At 32.3% G+C, this 24724-nt stretch overlaps 1 protein-coding gene across 1 annotated transcript in view; it reads right to left on the bottom strand.

The window, feature by feature from the left end:
* LOC123655294 overlaps positions 1-24724 on the bottom strand; it is a 59967-nt gene that overhangs the window by 4618 nt on the left and 30625 nt on the right. Inside the window, exons 3-11 of the mRNA XM_045591108.1 lie at positions 23631-23656; positions 16698-16734; positions 8773-8835; positions 7355-7569; positions 6796-6915; positions 5746-5871; positions 5085-5234; positions 2239-2431; positions 1106-1239 (exon numbers count right to left, since the gene is read on the bottom strand). Coding sequence (XP_045447064.1) covers positions 1106-1239; positions 2239-2431; positions 5085-5234; positions 5746-5871; positions 6796-6915; positions 7355-7569; positions 8773-8835; positions 16698-16734; positions 23631-23656 — 1064 coding nt within the window. The remainder of the gene's footprint in view (positions 1-1105; positions 1240-2238; positions 2432-5084; positions 5235-5745; positions 5872-6795; positions 6916-7354; positions 7570-8772; positions 8836-16697; positions 16735-23630; positions 23657-24724) is intronic.

The following is a 24724-nucleotide window of genomic DNA, read 5'->3' as shown; positions in this document are numbered from 1 at the left end:
CAATTCGTTTGTATTTTTTTTTTTTTTTATGTATGTTACATCAGAACTTTTGACCGGGTGGACCGATTTCGACAATTTTTTTTTAATCGAAAGGTGGTGTGTGCCAATTGGTCCCATTTAAAATTATTTGAGATCTAACAACTACTTTTCGAGTTATATCTAATAATGCGTTTTTACTTGACGCTTTTTTCGTTGACCTACGTTGTATTAATACAATATATACTTACCACATAACTTTTTACTAGACGTACCGATTTTAATAATTCTTTTTTTTTTTTTTGTTGGAAAGAAGATATCTCTAGTTTCGTACCATGATAAGGAAACCAGGATTTGATGATAGGATCCCAGAGAAATCAAGGGAAACTCGAAAATCCGTATAACTTTTTACTGCGTGTACCAATTTTGATAATTTTTAATTTAATCGAAAGCTGACGTTTATCATTGGGTCACATTTAAATTTTATCGAGATCTGATAACTAATTTTTGAGTAATCTTTGATAACGCGTAGTTACTTGACTATTTTTTCGTCTACCTACGTTGTATTACTTGTCGATGTAATTGAAGTCGGTTTTTTTTTCGTTTGCCTGCAAACAGAATTATATAGGTACATAGCATACGCACCACTACACCAGAGGTTACTGTACACGTAGAAGTTAATTTATGGATTAATAAAAAAAATCTTTTCAGCAAACTTATTTCTAAATAGCGATCTCTACTAGGCAACTGAGTTGGGTATAGATGTTTTTACAATAAAAAAATAATTGATTATTATATTGCAAAATATTTACATATGTGTTATACTATAACAAAGCAGTGTAATAACACAAACGAAAATTGACTACAATATATGTCAACATCTTGTTGCTTACATTTTTGTGACTTTTTGTTTGTAAAATGATCAAATATTAAAATTAGATTAAGGGTAACAAAAATATAAAGTAGATTTAATACAGTATTTATTAGCTGATACATATGAAAATATACCTATTTGTTCATAACCCCTGTTACGTACACGCAATTATTCTATCAATTTATAATACAAATTTCAGACAAGCTTCACTGCGTTCTAAAATGGTTTATAGCTAAATATTTAATGTAAACATACCTTAGCCAGTTGATAAATGATTTCTTCCAACGTGTACTCAGTATACAGGGTGTCAGCCGCTCGCAACTTGTCCATCATCTCTTCATACTCCTCTTCGCTGACGATGGGAGCCTCGCGGTCGTATTCCGATGTACCTTCAGTTTTAATAAAGAGTATTCTGCTTTTGTTTGACAAACCAAATTTGAGTTTTTTATTAAATGTACTGACGAGCATCATACACTTAGCTTTTATGATCTATAAAGTAGGAGATTCAAAGTAGAGTCGTTAGTCACCCGTCTGTTTAACTGATATATATATATTTTTTACTTTAGTAGGTATATTAAATAACAGATCGTGAACAAGTTGACTGAAAAATTCCTGGCCAAATTTATTAAAAATGTATAAATATGCAGTATGAAGTAGAAAATAAATGCTTTGGGTTGTTTTTTTATTTTCCTGGGATAACTACTTGGTTGGCAGACATAAACAGGGATATTGATATACATTGATACCAGTTATTTTAGCTACATGTTTAATAAATAAATCTTACATCACAATGAGCGCAATTTCATTACAAATACGATGGTATAGGATCTGCTAAAAATCTGGTTTGTATGGTAGTTGCTGAATATAATATAACCTGGCTAGGAATTTTTCAGCCAGCCCATTCGCAATTTACATTTGGTACTCTGAAGTAAATATAAAATAATATATATATTTATAAATACTATATTCTATTTAAAAAAGCATGTGTTAAAACGTACCTAAAATTTATAAAATAAAAAATAAAATCATAGAGTTGATACCGATATTTTTTCCGGATATGAATATTCCCTCAGTAGTAATAGTAAACACGATTTTAAAATTAAGAGTAAAGGAAAATGTACCATTACGTGTAACACTTAAACAAAAGGGTACTTTTTCAATGTTAAACTGAGGTAGGGCACAGCAGGAAATATCTTCAAAACCTGGAGCAGCCTGACTGGGGAAGTACCTCGACCTTACAGAAGATCACAGCTAAATAATACTGCTTTCAAGCAGTGTTCTGTGCATGAGGTGAATAAGGTACGCTAGTTTACCGACTTAGTTATAGAAAAAAGTGTACGTTAAAGAATTAATTTTGAGAATTAGTTATTATTATATAAAAGTCTTACCGATTATGTTTGTCTGTAACATAGGATCGTAAGTTCGCTTCACGGGCTCAGGACGTAAGTCACTAGTGATGGGCAGAGAGGGAATTACGCCAAGGTTGTTGCTCAAGTCCCACGTTTTCCCAGATATAGATCGGATGATGTCCGGACTGCCTCCGAAGGGGAACGATTGCGGTGCCTGGTAGTATTGGTACTCCTGGAGAATACAGAATTGATATTAAAGTAAGAGATTAAAAATGAGGCTCGTGAATTTTAATCGAATTTTTTTCGATATTTATTCGATTTTATTTCGCTGTCATTTTGAAAGTTCAAGATCCTCCTTGTGACACCACCCGGCTTGATAATATAATCTTTTATCGAAGCACAAGTTGTACAAAATAATATCATTTTTGACCGACTTCAAAAAAGGAGGAGGTTACTCAATTCGACTGTAAGTATATATACCTATATTTTTTTATATATATTCGGGGATAACTCCTTCGTTTATGAACCGATTTTGATAAATCTTTTTTTGTTGGAAAGGAAATATCCCTAGTTTGGTACCATGATAAGGAAACTAGATCTGATGATGGGATCCCAGAGAAATCGAGGGAAACTCTCGAAACTCCGCATAACTTTTTACTGGGTGTACCGATTTTGATGATTTTTAATTTAATCGAAAGCCGATGTTTATCATATGGTCATATTTAAATTTCATCGAGATCTGATTACAACTTTTGGAGTAATCTTTGATAATGCGCATTTACTTGACTATTTTTTCGTCTACCTACGTTGTATTACTTGTCGATATAATTGAAGTCAGTTTTTTTTTTTCGTTTGCCTGCAAACACAATTATTACTAAATCCATCTGGATGTATACACGGTACATTAACCAAAAACACATATTTTACAATTTTTGTCTGTCTGTTTTCTAGCCGATTTTGACGGGACTCTCACTGACAGATAGCTGATTTAATCAGGAGTAACTTAGGCTACTTTTATTTCATAAATTTATTTCTTTATAACTCTGCGAACTGAACAATAACTTTTTTATTAAATTCCACGCACACGAAGTCGCGGGCACAGCTAGCATTTTAATATGTTTATCCAACCATATAGAAATACTTTAGAGTGACACACACGTATCTACTAATTTAATATATTGTATAGATATACTTATGTTTTGAAAGAAAATAAAATTTTGATTTTATAAAAAATGTATATTCTATAGTTAATATTCTGTAGTAATAAACTTTACGAATATTAATAAATATAAATAAATTATTTACATGAACAATCATGGACGTAATTGCTTACAAAATATTTAAATATTTATTTTGTAAGCAATTACGTACCTATTTACCTAGATACTTATGCGCGACCACGTAACTAATTACAGTGTAAATAAATATTTTTATTTAGAATGTTCGTGTTTATCTATTTGTTTAGCGAGAAATATATTTAAATACTAGCTGTGCTTGCTACTTCGTCCGCGTGGAATAGGGACTTTACATGTTCAACGTGATTCTTTAAATTAGGATACCTTTTTTATTTATGAACCTATTAACATGAAATAACATTAAATGTTAAGCTAAGCTTGCCACAATATATATGTAAAAACCACATCTAAATCGGATAAACCATTTCTGAGATTAGCGTGCACAAACGCACAGACAAACAGACACACAGCCGAAAATTCTGACAATCATTGTGTTGGGTGCTATTTGCGTTGATAAAGATCCCAATAACATTTTTTTTTTCATATATCTTATATGTACAGACAGCGATCCACTACATTTTTATTATATGTATTGATTTTTCACAAAGACAAAATAAACGATCCGTGATGATTAATTACGTGCTAAACTTAAACGCATACGTAACCATGTGTTCAGAAATTAATTATTAACGTCACATCGAACTCTAAAGTGACGCGCGTAGACGGACTACGTATTACATCGGGTCACTGACGGGTTGAGTTGGATTAACAGTATGTGTTATATCTGGGTCAAACAGTAATTTAGACCAGCGGACACAATTATACATATATTTAAATACTAGCCGTGCCCGCGACATTGGCCGCGTGGAATTCGCAGAGTTATAAATAAATTTCTAAAATAAAAGTAGCTTAATTTGCTCCTTATTACATCGGATAGTCCCATCAAAATCGGTCGAACCGTTTCAGAGTTTGGCCGGAACAAACAGAAAGACAGACAGACAGACAAAAATTGTAAAAAATGTTATTTTGGGATATGTACCGTGTATGCATCCATATGCGTTTAGTAAAAAGTGGTTATTTTAATATTACAAACAGACACGCCAATTTTATTTATTTGTATATAGATATATATAACGTAATAATGTGTTTATAGTGAATTATGAAATAAAAGTCTGCTTAAACGTTTATATCCTAGGTTATAAAACGTTATACATCCTTCCGTCAGCCTTTAAAAGTCCACTGCTGGACATAGGCCTCCCCTAATGTTCACCACTCCGTCTAATCCTGCGCCCTCTGAATCCATCGGTTTCCCGCTGACTTCTTCAGTACGTCAGTCCACCTGGTTGGAGGGCGGCCTGTACTCCTGCCGAGATATGGTTCCCATTCGAGGACCTTTCTTCCCCATTAGCTGTCGATTCTCTTAGCTATCTGGCCTGCTTTAGTTTGCAGATTTTGAGAGCTATGCCGGTGACTTTCATTCATCTACGGATTTGCTCAGATTCTTTCGAGTAGAGAAATAGAAAGCATTGCATCTATCCATCGCTCGCTGAGCGACCTTGAGCCTATAGAAAAGGCTAACAGTAAAAGACCACGTCTTAGCGCCTCAGGTCACTTTTTGACAGTCACTGAAGCCAAATAAAAAATAGTTACCTTAGCATTTTGCTCCAATATCAAGTTTCTAAGTTTTTCTTGTTGTGCGTTCTCTTCAGATGCCTTCAGGTTTTGTGTGTAGTGGGCTCGGAGGTAATCGATGTTGAACTTGATCTCTTGTAGAAACGCTATGGCCTCTTCTTTAGTCATCTGCATGTTTTTAAATTTTAATTAAAATAGTTTTTACAAAATAAGTAAAAAAAAATTATACAGGTACGTAATAACATATTATGTAGTAGGTAGATAAAAGAATAAATATAAGATACTAGCTGAAAAATAGATGTTGTTTGATTCTCAGACCTACCTAATATGCACACAAAATTTCATAAGAATCGGTCAAGCCGTTTCGGAGGAGATTAACTACAAACACCGCGACACGAGAATTTTATATATATTATGTTTTTTTTCATATATTAGATTTATCATTATATAGATATTAGTACTACGTGACACTAATACGCAGGCCTTATTGAAAATGTTTCCGCGTCGGAAATTCGATATAATTATTTAAGATGGTAATAAGCTACAAAATATGACTAAGTGGTGTTACGTTTTTTTCTATACATGACTATGGTATATATAAAAAAACCGAAGATGTTACAATGCGTAAAAAATCATTGTTTTTATTTTTAATAAAAGAAGTAACTATATGAATACAAACCATTCCTTCCTGCAGAAACTGTTCAATAGCAGTCGTGACGCCTCGTTCATCTCCGGTCCAGAACACATACTCCGCCATGTCTAACGGAGAATATTGAACGCCCGCGTACGACGAGTAGTGATCCATCTGATAAAGTATAAGTCAACGCTTTTACCATTTCAAACAAACGAAATTCTCAAAGACATTTCAGAAATTTATATATTTTTCTAGTGTCATATAAAACGAATTCGATTTTACTTGTAAAATAAACTTTAAAGAATTTGTTTCTCAGAGCGTTTATTAAAATCGGTTTTTTAAGAGTTTGAGGAAGAACAGGTTTGGTTATGTAATTACTCCAGTATCCTTATCTATTTACGAGTAAATATTTCAATAAGCTTAAATATCAGTTACTAAAATGATAACATATTCCGAAAGTAAAAATTTAATAATAACTTATACAAGTGCAAGCATAGATTTTACATAATGAAAATTACAAATTCCTCGCAAAAATTGAGTGAGCAAGCTCTCTCGTAAAATGTTATGACGAAGTCTCAGTCTGGAAGACTCGTAAAATAATTTAACGACGACGTTCGCTTTGGTTACGGTTCGTAATTCTATTTTTAGCGTAATTGAAGATAGCTCTGAAATTACTTTTATTATGCCTGAAAGCTTGTGCTAATGTTTAATGTAAATTAATTGAACAAATCTTATAGGATTTTATAGATAAACACAAATTTCGAAGATAGTTTTAGTTTTAATTTCTGAGAAGTATAAATAGTATAAAGAAATAAATTCTTATTATTTTTATATATTAGATATATTTTTATAACATATTCATTGTTACTTAGTAAGCACATAAAACAATTGTTTTCGAATTTATATTTAATTAAAGGGCAGTTCCAGATCGTACCAAATATGGAATATAAATAACGTGTCTGAAAAATAAAAAATATGAAAAGAATTAAATTTTATATTTTAATATTGTTAATATAATGAAAAAAAAATTGGACTGTATATTTTTTTACGGATTTAGATATATATGTGTCAGAGTATTTGCTTAAAAACAATTACGTTATGGTTCATCTCTTTGGTAATGTCAGCGTTGAAAGCTCGTCGTACAGCCGTGTGTCCATTTTGAGGATTATTACTCCCAGATCCTGGTTGAATTAAACGTGCAGCACCATGAAATACCTGTGAACGAGTTAATCATCTTCAATACTAAATACCTATTGTACTCACTTTTTAGTATTTCTAATAATGTCTTATCATCATTACAGCCTATACAGTCCACTGCTGGACATAAGCCTCCACAAGTTTACGCCAAAAATAACGTGAACTCATGTTTGTTGCCCATAGTCACCACGCTGGGCAGGTGGGTTGGTGACCGCAGGGCTGGCTTTGTCGCACCGAAGACGCTGCTGCCCGTCTACGGCCTGTGTATTTCAAAGCCAGCAGTTGGATGGTTATCCCGCCACCGGTCAGCTTTTAAAGTTTCAAGGTGGTAGCGGAGCTGTGTTATCCCTTAGTCACCTCTTCAATTATCAATCTCCTCATCAATGCTTTAAAAGAAGCTAAATTTTTGTTTGTTAATTATCTTAAAGTTCTTTAAAATATTTTAAGATAATTCTACTTTAGTAGTTTGTTCCTCTGGTGCTAGAGTAGTGGCGGTTGTGGCGTCCATTACACTGATGTGGGTCCCGTCTTGCACAACTACTTTGTGCACGTCTTGCGCAGGCAAATCCAGTTGGGTCTGAGCGTGAACGTGTGGCTTCTCATTTCCTGTAGCATCAGCTGAAGCGTGTTGCTCTAATCGTGACACTAATTCACCGTTCCTTTGTACCGAATCTGTAAATTTATTCTTGCTATACTTATACATATGTATGTTATATAAACGTAAGGAGTGTACCAAACATGAAATACATATATATATGTGCGTGTATGATATTTTTATAAATTAGCAGGCTACTGTGATTTCGTCTGTGTACTAAAGTTTTATTAAAAAATTTATGACCATGTCCTTTATTTTTCGAAAAAATAATTCTTTTTTTAAATTTGTCTTACATTTTTAAAATCAGCCACTGTTCCTGTCAAAATCAGTTTAAACATTTTAGATATTATTTGAAGCCAACAAGAGATGAAAAATTGTGAAAAAGAGAGTTTCATATACATTTACTAAACAAACTACTAACTGTATGTAATAAATAAAATCATTTACGTGTTATTTTTACTAAAATTTACGTTGTTCTTTAGATATATTCGGTAAATTGCCTTACATTCACTAAACTAGACCTTGTAACTAGGGCGCCATATTAGATTTCCGATAATATTGTTAAGTCCATGAAAAAATTAATTGATAGGTATTTATTGTTTATATTTCAACTTGCTGCGATTTGAAGTCTAATATTAAGGTAAGTAACATCATATCTACTGGACCCTTTTAGTATTATTTTTGTTTACTATGCAAAAGCACAGTGGCCACAGCACTGGCTTATGGCTGTTGTGTTGGCGATTCGATCCCAGCATATAACACTTACATTTTATTACATTTGTATTGGCCATCAAATGTTTGCCGTGGTCTGGGCGTTTGCGCTTGTATATTATGTATGTTAAATTATCCAACTATAGTATATTTGAAATATTGTGCACATTAAAAATTGTGCAGCCCATTTTATAGTTTTTATTGAATTGCAATTTCGTTTCATTGAGTTTCAAACCGTTATGATTTGAAAGTCAATGAAGCGAAAATATGTCACGATAAAGAAGTAAACACATTGAAAAATAAAATGTATAAGTAAATGTATAAGTAATTAAAAATGTATAAGTAAAAGAGAATGAGATAGATCACATTACCGCCCAAAAGCTGTAAGCGAAGGGCTTTGCATGGCGTTTACGACCTTTTTCAAGAGACTAGATAGAACAAATTGCAACGGCCTACCTTCCTATGACATTCAGAAGTTTCCTTCTGCCGTGTGTGAATTGCACATACAGTTTTTGAAGAGAAACTTCTTTAGAATCGCTGTGATTAATATAATAAAATTAAACACTTACCAAGTCGATGAAATTCGACGTGTTCGCTTTTCATTCCGGGAACAATTTCCTTGCTTCCGTCTTCTGCAAAACAATATTATAATAACAAATTAAATAACAACGAATTTTCGGTACAAAGTAATGAACCACTGTAATAAACAGTACATTTCATATTCTCGGGTTTTTTTATTATATACTAACATTTTTATATAAAAAAGAAATATCTTATTGAAAATAAAATATTATTTATTCAATGAATCGCTCTTCAGCGATAAGATCGTTTTGTACATCTTTTTTTTAGTCACTACTGTTTGTTTATATTTTGGTATATAATAAAAAATATATTAATATTATTATTAATGTTTATTGTTCTTAGTATGGATGACGTCAAAAATATAGGTACATAATATATAAAAAATATAAAACTGTAAGCAGTTAACTAAAGAGGAGGATAAAAATACAACATGTATTCTATTTTATGTTTTGCGTTATTCTCTTGTAAAACAAAATTAACCTACTTTTTTTACATAATTGCATGTGTGATGGGCTGATGGCACATTGGATATAACATGTAACAATGCATAACAAAAATATTTTTTTAATGGCTGTTGCCGTTAGCGTTTAGTACCAAATGTGTCTTTAAAAGGTAAAACTTAGAAAAAAACCGACATGTTTGAGGAGTAACATAATGTAATGTGGTCTAAGATCCGAACCTAAGTCGATCTTCATCGAGCTGATAATAGAATGAAACATACTTTATAATTAATTTAGTATGTTAGATAATATATTAACAATGGGTTGCTTAAAAAAATCCTGGACTGACTATTTTTAAATGTTTAAAAAAAATTGAAAATTGCAACATCAAGATAATAAGAAAATTTAATCTGACTTGATGGTATAAAATGTATAAAATTTACTAGATCGTTCAGTAAGTCCCGAGACTAACCTGGAAATGGCGCATATATTAAAAACTCTTTTGATTTTTAAAAAGTACTGGCTATCAATACAAGAATATGTGTCAAATTTTTAAAAATGGAACAATAAAATTATTGATTTTGAAACATTTAAGCGACGCTACGGTTGTAATTTCGATACAATGGAAAAAAACGAGTTTCGCGTGTTTATAAAACATTGTTTTTTAATGGGAAAAAATACCGTTGAAGCACAGCAATGGCTTATAAAATGTTATGCAGGATCAGCTCCCTCTAAAGCAACCATTTGTCGGTGGTATGCCGACTTCAAACGCGGTCGCATCCACGCGCGGTCCAAATGAAGCAGTGACTCAACAAAATATTAACCAAGTCCTCAAAATCGTATTGGAAGATCGGAAGGTAAAAGTGCGAGAGATAGCCGAGATAGTGAAGATTTCAGCTGGTAGTGTTTTCACTATTTTACATAAAAATTTGGCCATGAAAAAGCTTTTTTCTAAGTGGGTGCCGCGTTTGCTTACAACTAATCAAAAGGAACAACGTATCAATGATTCAGAGTGATGTTTGGCGCTGATGAATCATAATAAAAAGGATTTTTTACGTCGGTATGTAACAATGGATGAAACCTGGATATACCATTTCACTCCGGAATCCAATCGGCAGGCAGCGAAGTGGAGAGCGGCTGGTGAAAGCCGCCCGAAGCGTCCAAAGACTCAGAAATCGGCCGGTAAGGTTATGGCGTCTATATTTTGGGATGCGCATGGAATACTTTTCATCGACTACCTTGAAAAGGGGCAAAATATAAATAGTGACTATTACATGTGCTTATTGGAGCGATTGAAGTACGAAATTGCGGATAAACGGCCTCACATGAACAAAAAGAAAGTGGTGTTTCACCAGGACAACGCGCCTTGTCACAAGTCCGTGAGAACGATGGCCAAAATTAACGAATTGGGCTTCGAATTGCTTCCTCATCCCCCTTATTCGCCAGACTTGGCCCCCAGCGATTACTGGCTGTTTGCAGACCTCAAAAAAATGCTTCAGGGTAAGAAATTTGACTCAAATAGTGAAGTTATCGCAGCAACGGAGGCTTACTTTGAAGCCAAAGACAAATCGTTCTACACACATGGGATAGAAAAGTTAGAAAAGCGTTCGAGGGACTGTATCGCTCTTGGAGGAGACTATGTTGATGAATAAAAATTAATTTTATAAAAAAGACCTTTTTTTAGTACTTAGTCTCGGGACTTATTGAACCACGTGTTAGAAGATAACTGGCATCGAGATACCTGTTTATATCTGGTAATTCAGTAGTTCGACTAGGTAAATAATAGACAACCCAAAGGCTGCACATTCTATACGTTTCATACTGTCAAGTCGGATTAAATTTTCTTATTATTTTGATATTGCAATTTTCAATTAAATATATTTTTGTTTGGCTTTTTTTTATAATTAAAATATTTAGTCCAGGATTTGTCGTGCGGTTTGGAATGCAGACTTAGCATAAAAGAACAGGCAACAAACTCCGCAGTTACTCCTTAAAATATAAACTGTGTTTTTATACAAATTTTGTGATATCTTGCATGAAATACAGCATCACTAAGTACACACATTTTTATCATTTATGAAGTCCTGCACCGAATAATACGCTTTTAGTTTCTTTTCAACCGATTTCAAAAAAAGTAGAGGTTACTTAGTTCGACCCATTATATAAATATATATATATATGTATGTTCGGGGATAACTTCGACACTTATGAACCGATTTTGATAATTCTTTTTTTGTTGGAAAGGAGATATTCCAAGTTAGGTAGCATGATAAAGAAACCAGGATCTGGTGATGGAATCTCCGAGAAATCGAGGGAAACCCACTAAAATCGTAGTGATGACTAGTGCGTTTGTTGATTTTCTTGTCTACTTACGTTGTATTACTTGTCGATGTAATTGGAGTCGGTTCTTTCGTTTGCGAGCAAAAATAATTATTAATTGTTGTTGTTACATCCATAAATTATTTAAGTCAACTACATTAATTGTTAAATTTATGGCAAAAAAAGTTTCCGATTGAATATCCTATCGAATATAAAGCTCATTAAAAAGACGATTCTTACCCGTAACTTATTCAAACGAAAATCAATACTACACGAGCAGATGCGTTTTCGACTCCGTTAACTTGGTTGTCAACAAAATAAAATATTGATTTGATTGAGCAAGCGAGAATACATAATTAAGTTTTGGTCGCAAATGACTTATATGGCTCTCGACTAATGTAATTGCATATGTTACATTATGGTTTGTGTAAATATTCTTATGACATTCGTGGTAAAAAAAGACGATAAAGTTTAGTATAATATGTAAATTTAAAAAAAATATTACAGATATATATATATATATAGAATTAAAGGAGCATTAACCTGTCTAGTTTTAAATTAGTATTTATATTTCATAGCTTGTTTTGTGTTCGCCGAGAGCGACTATGTAATATATACCTATATTTTTGTTTTGAATATCATTATAACGTTCTTTTTGAAATAAAATCCAACTAATGTGAAATAAATATATAATTATAGTCGATAAAACGTGTAATGTCGTATATCTGTGAACATAATTTGGGAGTGACGTATCGTGTATCGATCTAAGGTGTTTTGTTCTCAATTTAGAATAAAATAAAAATGTTCATTCATAACAAACCTTGTAGAGCTTATTGAAAGAACATCAAAGCGTACAAACGTTATAAAAAATGTTTACATTTTTTATATGTATCTATCATGTATCGTGAGCATTCATATACTTTACTGTATTTTTACTGAGGTAGGGGGTTCGTTATATCGTTTTCTTATTTATTCCATGCTTGTCTTAATCAAACACTTCCTTGTATTGATCAATATCAATATAGTAATTATAGTATTTAGTAGTATGTATTATTTACTATGTGCTATTTAGTAGTTTGAATGAATTTATAGTCCGTTGCAAATATAAAAAAATTAAATAAAACAAATTGAAGAAAAAAGGAGGTAGGGCATAGCAGGAAATGTCCTGCTCAAAATCTGGAGCAGCTCGAATGGGGAAGTAACTCAACCTTACAGAAGATCACAGCTAAATAGTATTGCTCTCAAGCAGTATTGTGTTCCTGTGGTGAGTAAGTTGACCAGAGCTCCTGGGGAGGATTGGAGGTAGGGTTGACAACGCGCTTGCGATGCTTGTAGTATTTTCGGCGTCTATAGGCTACGGTAATCGCTTAGGTGAGCCGTGCGCTTGTTTACCGACCAACTACTTATATTAAATTTTATTATTGATGATTAGGGCATTTTCCATTTCGCACATCTACGAGTATTTATTGCTTGTCCTAAGGTTATAGAAGAAGCATGAGTCTTTGTGTCAACCAATGAGTATCCAGATAGAGGTTGAAATCGCAAAGCCATTTACTAACAGTAACTAAAATTATTTTAATTTTCACTGATATTAATAAGATGGACACCCGTGTTATTCCATATACTCCACAAATAAATATAATAATTGAGAATGAGTTTCTAGTGAAAAAAATAAAATGTTTAGGATCTTACCAAATTATTATGGGCGTAGAAACTATGTAGAAATGTGGCATGGCTTACCATTTCTTTTTTTCTCGCAGTTTGGTTTTCACTCGTACGTGACTGCGCGTAATTAGTTGTTAAATAATGTTACTTTATTGCTAGCCTTAAAGAAAACCTAATGGCATTAGGCAAGACTTCACGTGAGTGTAGCCACTCAATGCATTTTTTACAATATTTAATGGTCTATTTTGATGTCCTAGTCACTGTGGTAATGGACGTTAGTCATTAAAATCAGTGAAGCCCTAAAGTGAGTAAGTAAAACCTTTTAACTGTCGTATGTCACAGTTTTATTATTGGTTAACTAATTTTCATTTGTTAGTTTAAATTTTAAGAATTAATATAAAGGCTTAATCTTGTTGAAAAAGTAATTTAAGCGAGGTTTGTACTGTTCTCGATTTGTGGATTCCGTAATCAATGCCTTTCAACAAAGCCTTATTGCTCGCATTCCGTCTGCCAGTCCTCGTGTGTCACAATAAGGTATGGTGGATTAATAGTTGACGGTACAGCTACATTTTGCTTTAAATCATTTGTGAGTGTGGCTCACGTATAAGTCTAAGAGAAAGAAATTGTAGAAAAACAAGTTCTATCACAGCATGTATGTAGGTTAAAATTTGTGGAGATTAGCATATGCTAATTCTTTTTTTCAAGACAGGTTTTCTATATAGAAAATCTCTCTTTTTGTGTTTTAATCGCTAAAAAGGGATTCTCATTTTGACACTTAAGTCGCTTCAGCCTGCAATATCCCACTGCTGGGAATAGGCCTCTTTCCCCATGTAGTAGAAGGATCAGAGCTTAATCCCACCACGCTGCTCCAATGCGGGTTGGCGGATATATTTCCTACTATGAGTAACGATGACAATCAGATGTACATGATAACAACCGGGACCGATAGCTTAACGTGCTCTCCAAGGTACGGTCGGGAGACCCACAAGGACTGCACAATCACCCAGGCCACGGCAAAACGGTGCGGTGATCGAACCCGCAACCACCAGCGCAACAGCCACCAGTGCTGTGACCGTTGCGCCCATGTTTTTGTCGTTTTTATTACGAACACTTAAGTACGCGTGTAATATTACTGTGACTGCAAAATATTCAAATATTATTAGACTTTCAAACAAATACTTAAACCAAATTATATCTATCTCTCCTTCTTCACGCATTTGTCCGAAACTAGTAACAAACCATTACCACTTATTAAGGAAACAATCTCAGATTTTTCTTTATTTAAATTAAGTATTAATAAAAAACAAAAAATCGACTCCATTACTTAAAGTAATGAAATGTTTATTTTTACATTTAATTAAACAACAAAACGAAATGGAAAGTACCACAAATTACAGATTAATATTTCGATCGGTTACAAAACAATCGTAATGAAACTTTGTCAAAATAAAGAACATAATACTTCAAATGGTCCACGCACGCAAATGGTCCACGCACGCAAATTCGCAATTTGATTAAGACGAACAAATATTAATCGGTATTAAATGTTTACCGGTTTAATCCTCTTTAGACCTTCTAATTAATAACTATTTTATTGTTATAAAAATACAGCGTATTATTACGTTGTAGTATTACAAAATAAATAAATTATAAGGAGGTAGACAACAATCTGCTACTGTTGCAATATCTGCCTGTAACTGTAGTGACATGAAAAATTTGACCTTTAAGAACTTTTCGTAAAGCTACACGTAAAATAGATTTTTTTATAGAATTTTGACTTTAAATAGGAAAATGGGCTATGAACATTTGTATAAGAAATAAGTTGTTTTTGACTGACTTCCAAAAAAGGAGGAAGTTCTCAATTCGACTGTATTTTTATGTGTATGTTTTTGTACATGTTACCTCTTAACTTTTTCCCGGGTGTACAGATTTTTATGATTTTTTCTTTAAGCGAATCATTTTGTCCCATTTCAATTTTATCGAGATGTGACGCATACTATTTGAGTTATTTCTAATTTAATAGATTATTTATTCGTACTACGTTGTATTACTTGTTGAAGTAAATTGAAATCGGTTTATTTACGTTTGCGAGCAAACTCATTTCTTACGCTAGTAGAGTAAAATTTAATTTTCAGGCCTTTAATTAGTTATTAAAAAAAGTGTTACACCATTTCAAAAAATGTGCCAATTTAAAAAGTAAAAACATGTAACAGCGGTTAACATTTAGATACTTTTAAAAAAATTAGGATCACGTTATTAAGTAATGTTCATGACCTAAAATGGAATATTATTACTAGCAATTGGTTCTAGTGATTAATTAGTTCATTAATGAAAAAATATAATGATTTGATATGCATATCGTTTCGACTGCATAAATAATATATTTTGGAAATTCCTGAATGCGAGTACGCACATATCTTTTCGGTTTCATTAAACATTAAATTTATTTTGTAATAATAAATAGAGGTTTAGTAAATATCTTTTGTAAACATGATAAATCTACAACCCAAATGAACTTGGAAGCGTGTTTATCCCTTGTCTTGTTCATTCACATTGATTGTAAATAACAGAATCCTGCTGGGAATATTTTGATTCCCGCGTTCATTAAACCTTCTTAATTAAACAAACATGTATGTGGAATTAAGAACGTAAATAAAACTCATTAAATAGTAAATAAAACTAAAATTTTGAAGCCATTCTTGTATTACGAAACATTTTGTTTTATTGTTGAAATATCGCTTAGATTAAATACATGTATTTATATATATGTATCACTTTAGTATTTATACAATATTTATGCTCCTTTAATAACACAGACACAGTGTTGTTATAATCATATAGATACATAATTATATACAATGTGTTATTAAACTAGCGTCTTTCCATTTAACTGCGATATACGAATCGATATTATAACCTAGGTAGTAATAACACATGTAGACTGCTATCATATCAATAAAAAAAATAAGTTAATAATGTATAATCTACTAAAATTATTTAATAATCTTCATAAGTAGTTACGCAGTAAAAGTCACGGATAAAGTACCGATTCCAAAGAGTAATAACTGAACTTTTTTTTATTTTCCTTGTCAAAGTTATAAGCGAATGAATAATAAAGTAAATAATTATTATTTTATTATGATAATAACATTTTCATAAGTAATAACACTAGTTGACTCTTATCAGGAAATGTAGTTTAAATCGATGAAGATATCTCGTTTATCGAGCTTTTGTGTGATATCGATAAAACTTTATAGAGCGAACACTCGTAAAGGCCACGTATCTATATGGCTTGTTGAGTCTAATATGCCACCATAAACACCAAAATGGCAGTGTTCCTTAAAACCAAGTAAAAACAAAGTAATGAAAATTTTAAAATGACCTTTTCTTATTATGTCAGAGTGATGCAATATTTGTTTATAGGTCTTGGAATAGACACAAGCTACTAAGATACACCATTTGTATTTATTAAATATTACAAAACTTACCCATTTTCAAGTTTTCTAATTCTTTCACTGGTACATCCTGAAAAGAAAAAAACAAATTAAATAAAAGTCAGTCTATACAGTATCCAACAAAAATACCATTATTACGCTTCAGCCTTGTAATATCCCACTGATGAGCATAGGCTACTACTACTACTACTATTTTTAAGCGATATCAAAAAAGGTGGAGGTCACTCTATTCAACCGTATATATATTTTTAATCGACATCAAAAAAAGGAGGAGGTTACTCAATTCGAACGTATATATGACCGTGTGTATAAAAAAACTGACAAGAAACTCCGCAGTTACTCTTTAAAACATATATATATATATATAAACTGTGTTTTTATACAAATTTTGTAATATCTTGCATGAAATACAGCATCACTAAGTGCACACATTTTTATCATTTATATAGTCCTACACCGAATAATGCACTTTTAGTTTCTTTTTAACCGTTACTCAATTCGACCGTATATATACATACCGTGTATATATTTTTTTATGTATGTTCGGGGATAACTTCGTCGTTTATGAACCGATTTTGATAATTCTTTTTTTTATTGGAAAGGAGACATCCCAAGTGTGGTACCATGATAAGGAAATACCAGGATCTGATGATGGAAGCCTAGAGAAATCGAAGGAAACCCTCGAAAATCGTAGTGACGACTAGTGCGTTTTTCGTCCACTTACGTTGTATTACTTGTCGATGTAATTGAAGTCGGTTTTTTTTTCGTTTGCGCACAACACAATTATTTATGTGTGTTCGCGGACAACTTTACTACTACCCGACTAGTAGAGATTTAAAAAGAAGAAAATAGTAATAATAACAATAATTCATAACAGTTTTTATTAAACAATTGTTTTTAAACAAGACCAATGATTGGAGTCTCCTTTTAGGCATGTTAATGCGTGTGTCATATACAGGTCAGGAAACTAAGTCTAACTTCTTCTTCTTTATATTAGATGTACTTACTATCTGTATAAACAAATGCTTAGATGAAGGAATTTTCCCCGATACTCTAAAAATAGCTAAAGTTACTCCTATCTATAAATCAGGCAACAAGTCAGATCCAGGTAATTATCGTCCCATATCAGTACTTCCTGTTTTGTCCAAAGTTTTTGAAAAAATAATATATATGCGACTAGAATCTTTTCTAAATTCACAAAATTTCTTTTATGATAAACAGTACGGGTTTCGACCAAGACGTAACACTTTATCAGCAACTATAGACGTTGTAACAAAGATTAAACTGAATATCGATAGGAAGCAGGTAGCATTGGGAATATTTATTGACCTGAAAAAGGCGTTCGATACTGTGAGCCACGAAATTCTTTTGAAAAAGCTACAATCTATTGGCATCGCGGGATCAGTGCTTAAAATGATAAAATCCTATCTTACAAATAGATATCAGGTAGTTAAAATGGGAGAGACACAGAGTGATCCACGAGTCATTACTTGCGGCGTTCCCCAAGGCTCGATTTTGGGTCCTTTGCTCTTTCTTATATATATAAACAATATCCATACTTTAAATCTTCGCGGCGATATCTCGTTATATGCAGATGATACTAGCTTATTTTACTATGGAAATAACTTAGAAACTATTGTAAAGGATGCTCAGGACGATTTGGATATCTTGAATATTTGGTTCCAATCTAACTTGCTTACAGTAAACATCTCAAAAACTAAATATATCGTATTTGCTCCAAAAAATAAAAAAATATCTCAAAAGGTATCGTTAACAATAAATAATCAAGAAATAACAAAAGTTGACCAGGAAAAATATTTAGGATTAATATTGGATAGTAAATTGACATGGAAACCACATATCCATAAAATAAAATCTAAATTAACTTCTTTAATGGGAGCTATAAAAAGCATCGTCCGATGTTTGCCACATGATGTACGTTACATTATATATAATTCTCTTATTAAGCCACAGATAGATTATTTGGTTGAAATCTGGGGCTCCGCGGCAAAAACAAATTTAGAGCCTTTACAAGTAGCACAACATAAATTAATAAAAATTTTATTTAAATATAATTTCTTCACCTCCAACCAAAAAATTTACAAGGAAACTGGTCTTATGAATGTTCATCAAACTTATGTTTATTATAATTGCTTATTGATACGTAAAATATTAAACAAGGATTTACACTCTAAAATAACTTTTACAAAAAAACAAGAAATACAAAAAATGAAACTAAGATCTGCCAATGATATTATACTCTACAAACCACGCACTAACTATGGGAAGAGATGTGTAATGTTCGAAGGTACCCAACTGTACAATAAACTGCCAAACGACGTTAAGGGAGCTAAATCGCTTTTTACTTTCAAGAAATTACTCAAAAGTTATGTAAAAAATCGAATAGTATAGTCAGGATCAACTAAGCACTAATATTTCAATTTCATAACATTTAAACTACATGAATGTCATTAAATTAAAACTAAACTACGGTTAATGGAATTTAGCAAGAAAAAAAAAACATAATAATAATAGCATATTTTTTTTGTTACTTATAATAAAAAAAAAATACTAAAATTATATACATATAATAAAGAAAAAAAAATCATACGTTTTCACTTTAAAAAAAAAATGAATAAATAAATTAACAAATAAATAAAAATAAATACGTGTACTAATTTTTACTATAATATAATGAAACATAAAATAACACCTTAACAATGACACTTCCAGTTGCGCATATTCTGTTAACTTGTGTATATATGTTTTAAGCCTACCCTACATACTGTTAATTTCTTGTCTCGACTATAAATTGTTAATATATTGTGATGCGATGTACCCAACATGTAATATTTTTGTTAAATTTTAGTGTTTGTAATTTCTCATGTGAGTGAATTGTATTCTTTTGAGAAATAAACGATCTTTAACCTTAACTTCAATGGTGAGAGATTAGCACCATAATGTCATGACTTTTCGTTTGCGTTAACGCCGCTGTACGTCACTGCCTATATATCATTGGTCACTGCTATCGATTGCGCGGTCACGTGGTGCGGTGCGCAGTGCGCACTGCCCACACCGGTTGAGTGACGCTTCACTGTAATTGGTTATATTGAGTGACGTTTCATGACGTTTCATTGTAATTGGTAGTATTTTAAAACATAAATACGTGACGTGTGAAGACCATCGATCGTCATGCATCTGGTGGCTGTAAACCATTAAGCCGACGTACCCCTACCACTGTAGTTGCCGACATATGTACAAGACGGTGCTTCGCTCTTACATCGACATAACACAACAACTACATAAAACAGTAGTAAACGTTTACTACAACATTAACATTACATAAAATCACTACAAAGTATTGTATGTGACGTATGATTGAGATGGGTACATAGAAGTTTCGTATGTACGCTAGTTGAATGTATACAACGTGTGTGTGATTTGTAGTGGAAACATATTAAGAGAAAGGAATTCAAAGGGGAAAAGTTTTTTTAGTGAGCCTACTAAACCTACTACATAATACATTTTACACCTCTCTCGTCTGACATGAATTTTAAAGAATACTAAAATATACGGCTACATGTAGATGAAAGATCACGATACAAGCTATTTAAAAGGTCGTCGTTTTAGCATTTCAAGATAACGACGTCTGGCAAAAGCAACGGGTCGTGTCGTAAAAAGAACAAAAAGAATGTAAAGTTGTTTCTTGAAGATCAATTCAAATAGAGTTCGATGCAAACGTTTTAACGATTCGAGGATAATGATACATTATTCAACACTATATACATTGAATAAACATACGACCTTATGTTAGATTGGATGGTATAAATATCAGATGAATGTAAAAAGGCGAGAGTACGTTTACGTTTTTGTCATACTTTTGTGTGTTATGTTTGTATCAGTGCCGTGCTGACGTAATAGAATTAAAGTTACTCATAAGTATAGTACATAGACGTGTAGCAAAGGTACCTCACGCTAGTTGCATGGATGGTGGTTTTACTTTTATTTTTAATCGACTTCCAAAAAATGAAGCGGTTTTCAATTCGATTGTATTTTTTATGTATGTTACCTCAGAAGCTTTGACTGGGTGGACTGATTTTGATCATTCTTATTTTAATCGAAATCTGACGACTACCATGTAGTCCCATTTATATTTGATCGAGACCTGACGACCACTTTTTGAGTAATCTTTGATAACGCGCATTTAATTGACTTTTTTTTGTCTACTTACGTTGTATTACTTGTGCTATGTATTTGAAAACGTTTTTTTTTTTTTTTTCATTTGCCATCAAGCACAATTTTATTTTACTATTATTTTATTATTAAATTTTTTATCCGACTTTAAAAACGGAGTAGGTTCTCAATGCGACTGTATTAAAATTATTAATAAGTATATAAATGATTGTTAAATGCGTATTATTTAAAAAATGATTGTTAAATAGTCTACAAAACTCTTATTTGTATAATTATTAAAAAAGAATACGTAGAATATCGAATGTGAAGAAACAATTGTCAAATACGCGGAAAAACTTCAACAAATTATATGAATCAAAATGATTAAAGACAAAGGCTTATCATAAAATGAAAAGAAAATTAGATCAAATGGTGTTGTTTTGTTTACACTAATTTACCATAAACAATTAAGACTCAGTACGTTTTTAGACCGATCATAAAGTTAAGTGACTCAGTATGAAGTAAGCAAATAAAATGTGCTTTCTTATAAATTGAATCATATAAAGAACTACATTCAAAGTAAATAACTACATGTAACGGAATAATTCACTAATTATTTTCTAAATCGGTTAAGAATTTAATTACTATTAATGTCTAGTTTCCTAAAAAAAAAAAAACTTGAACCCTGAAAAGAGTAGTAGTTCAAATGGATCTTTACAATTAATTAATAACCTAAAATCTACTTATATATTGTGAGCGAATAATATATAAAGCTACAATCGACCCGACGAAAGCCGAAGTGATTAAAACATCCATCATGAGCTTGATGGAATCAGACCGGGGTAATTGATTATTTCGATAAAATACTCGAAAAGTAGATCAGCGCTTCCTAATTTATTCAAAATGAAACGAATATTAATTTACCGAGATATATTTAGTTTTCAACAAAATACGAACAACAAATTATTTAATATTAAAGCAGCTACTTAATATTTGGACAAAGGCATTTATGTTTATTTATTTAGAATGGCTTATATGTTTAATAATTAAGTAAGAGGTTTAATAATTTAACTGGATGTATGAAAGAGTTGCGTGAACTCAAAAAACAATTAGGTAAAATAAGAGTACAATCTTATTGCAGATTTTCCTAATACTTCAACCTTGAAGTAAAGCGCTTAATCCCAGGGCGTTACATAAACTAAAATTAAAATTGTTTTTTTTTTATTAATTATTTTTAATTTATTTTATCTTTGAATATTCTTCTATTCACATAAATGTGTCTTTTAAAAAATAAATAATTGTGTTTGCAGGCAAATGAAAATAACCGACTACAATCTTATTCAATTATATTCATATCGACAAGTAATACAACGTAGGTAGACGAAAAATTAGTCAAGTAAATACGCATTATCAAAGATTACTCCAAAAGTTGTGACAAGATCTCGATAAAATTTAAATGTGACCACATGATAAACATCGGCTTTCGATTAAATTAAAAATCATCAAAATCGGTACACCCAGTAAAAAGTTATTGCGGATTTTCAAGAGTTTCCCTCGATTTCTCTGGGATCCCATCATCAGATCCTGGTTTCCTTATCATGGTACTAAATTAGGAATATCTTCTTTCCAACAAAAAAAGAATTATCAAAATCGGTACACCCAGTAAAAAGTTATTGCGGATTTTCAAGAGTTTCCCTCGATTTCTCTGGGATCCCATCATCAGATCCTGGTTTCCTTATCATGGTACTACACTTAGGATATCTCCTTTCCATCAATATCATATATATATATATATATATATATATATATATATATATATATGGTCGAATTCAGTAACCGCCTCCTTTTTTGAAGTCGGTTAAAAAAGTGTTCCATTATATGTAAGAGAAGATAAAAGTCAACGCGTTGAGGCCTTGACTTCAAAGTAATAAATCTCATTTGCATACTTTGCGACCCGAACCTTTCGTCTGGAATATTAAGGAACATTCGCATGATGGGCTTTTTTTGTAACAATAGTAATTTGTTTGAAATTGGCAATAGCCAAAACACATATACAACACAATTTTAGAAAATGAAATTACAACCACAAAATGGTAAAAATAATATATATTAAGATGTGTAAATTCTTAATGCCTAAATATTGAAAATTTTCAAATATTCACAGTTTTCAAATTTAATCGAAAATCATAAAATATGACTGGGTGGACCGATTTTGATGATTTTTTAAAATCGAAATGAGGTGCGTTTCATGTGGTCCCTTTTAATTTAATTGCGATCTATCAACTACTTTTCGAGTCATATCTAATAATGGTTTTTACTTGACTAATTTTTCATCGACCTACGTTGTATTTACCGCATAATTTTACCTGTACTGGGTGTACCGATTTTGATGTTTTTTAAATTAATCGAAAGCTAATGTTTATCATGTGGTCACATTTAAATTTCATCGAGACCTGATAACAACTTTTCGAGTAATCTTTGATAACGCGTAGTTACTTAACTATTTTTTCGTCTACCTACGTTGTATTACTTGTCGATGTAATTGAAGTGGCTTTTTTTCGGTTGCGAGCAAATACAATTATTTTGTTCCGAATTGTACCTATAGAAGAATAATTTACACTATTCATCAAAGTAAAAGTGTTATTTATTATCCTTACCATAAGTATGTTAGAACATAACTAAACACGAATCACGCATGCGGCTGTTTATTCGGCAAGAGCAAACGAACAACATTTACAAAAAACTGGTTATTGAGGTCAAAGTAAACCATAATATTGTATTTTGTATACTTACAGGTTTTGTTTCACCAATATCTTGATCTGAAACAAAAAATATATATATTATAATTCATATACTTAGAAAATATTCTAGGTAAAATGGAAGCCTTAAAAATTACCGCTATATTATAAACAATTCATATTATGTTACAAAACAGCTATAAAGAGTATTTTGTTCCTTAGAAATAATTACTTTGATGATACTAATTATGTTATGTTTTTGGTACTAATTATGTTCTGATGTGTTGGCATAATTGGTTCAATCAGGAAAAATGTTCAAGAGAAAACCCTTTACCGCAGTAGTGTGCTCTATAGCGCTCTATGGCGCACCAATTTGAGCGAACAGTGTGCGCTAGGAGCGCGCCATTGCTACGAGAGCGGCAGGGAGTTATTTGCTCTGCGAGTCGCACGAGAATGCTGTCTTGTATCCTATACTGCATGGTGCCTGCTCACCAGCAGTCCGCAGTTTCGTGATGCTTCGAAAGGAAGCGGCAGAACGGGATCGAGAACAAGATCCAAACTCGCTCCCAATTCGTCGTGGAGAAGTTGATCAGCAATGTAGGACCTAGCTAGCAAATCTGCCACCGTAACGTGGGACCAGCAGACGAATCGGGAGAATCGTCTGTATTGGATGACCTTAGTATTCGAGGGAACCTCTCAGGAGTTTTTAATCGAAACGGGTCCTTAGGGGAAACGCTGGGGGAATTGCGGAATTACAATAGTGTCCCTGTGATTCTGCCCAGGCGTGTCGAAGGGACACCTAAGGGGTTTTAGTTCGATGCGAGTCCGATATAACCCACGGCTCCCCTGGGCTGTGGCGTATCCATTACGGATTTCTTCTAGGTCCACAAAAAAACTGGTTCAATTAACACCGCCGGTTGCGGTTTAGATACTCATTCAAAGTCTCTTATTTTTTTTCTATTTACCAATCGTTATTTTGTTCAAGATGTTCGTGTTTGTCTTGTCTTCTTACCATACGTAAGGCACATAAAACCGTGCATCACCATGGTTATCATAAACATATTGCATTATTTCTTAAATTTCTGTTTTTAGTTGTATTAAAAGAAAAGAGCAATATTTATAAATATTAATCAACTTAACAATCAAGAT

The sequence above is a fragment of the Melitaea cinxia genome, chromosome 7, assembly GCF_905220565.1.
Source record: "Melitaea cinxia chromosome 7, ilMelCinx1.1, whole genome shotgun sequence".
NCBI classification, from domain to species: Eukaryota; Metazoa; Arthropoda; class Insecta; order Lepidoptera; family Nymphalidae; genus Melitaea; species Melitaea cinxia.
Note: the sequence above shows the minus strand (reverse complement) of the source record. Positions and strands in the feature narration are given on the sequence as shown.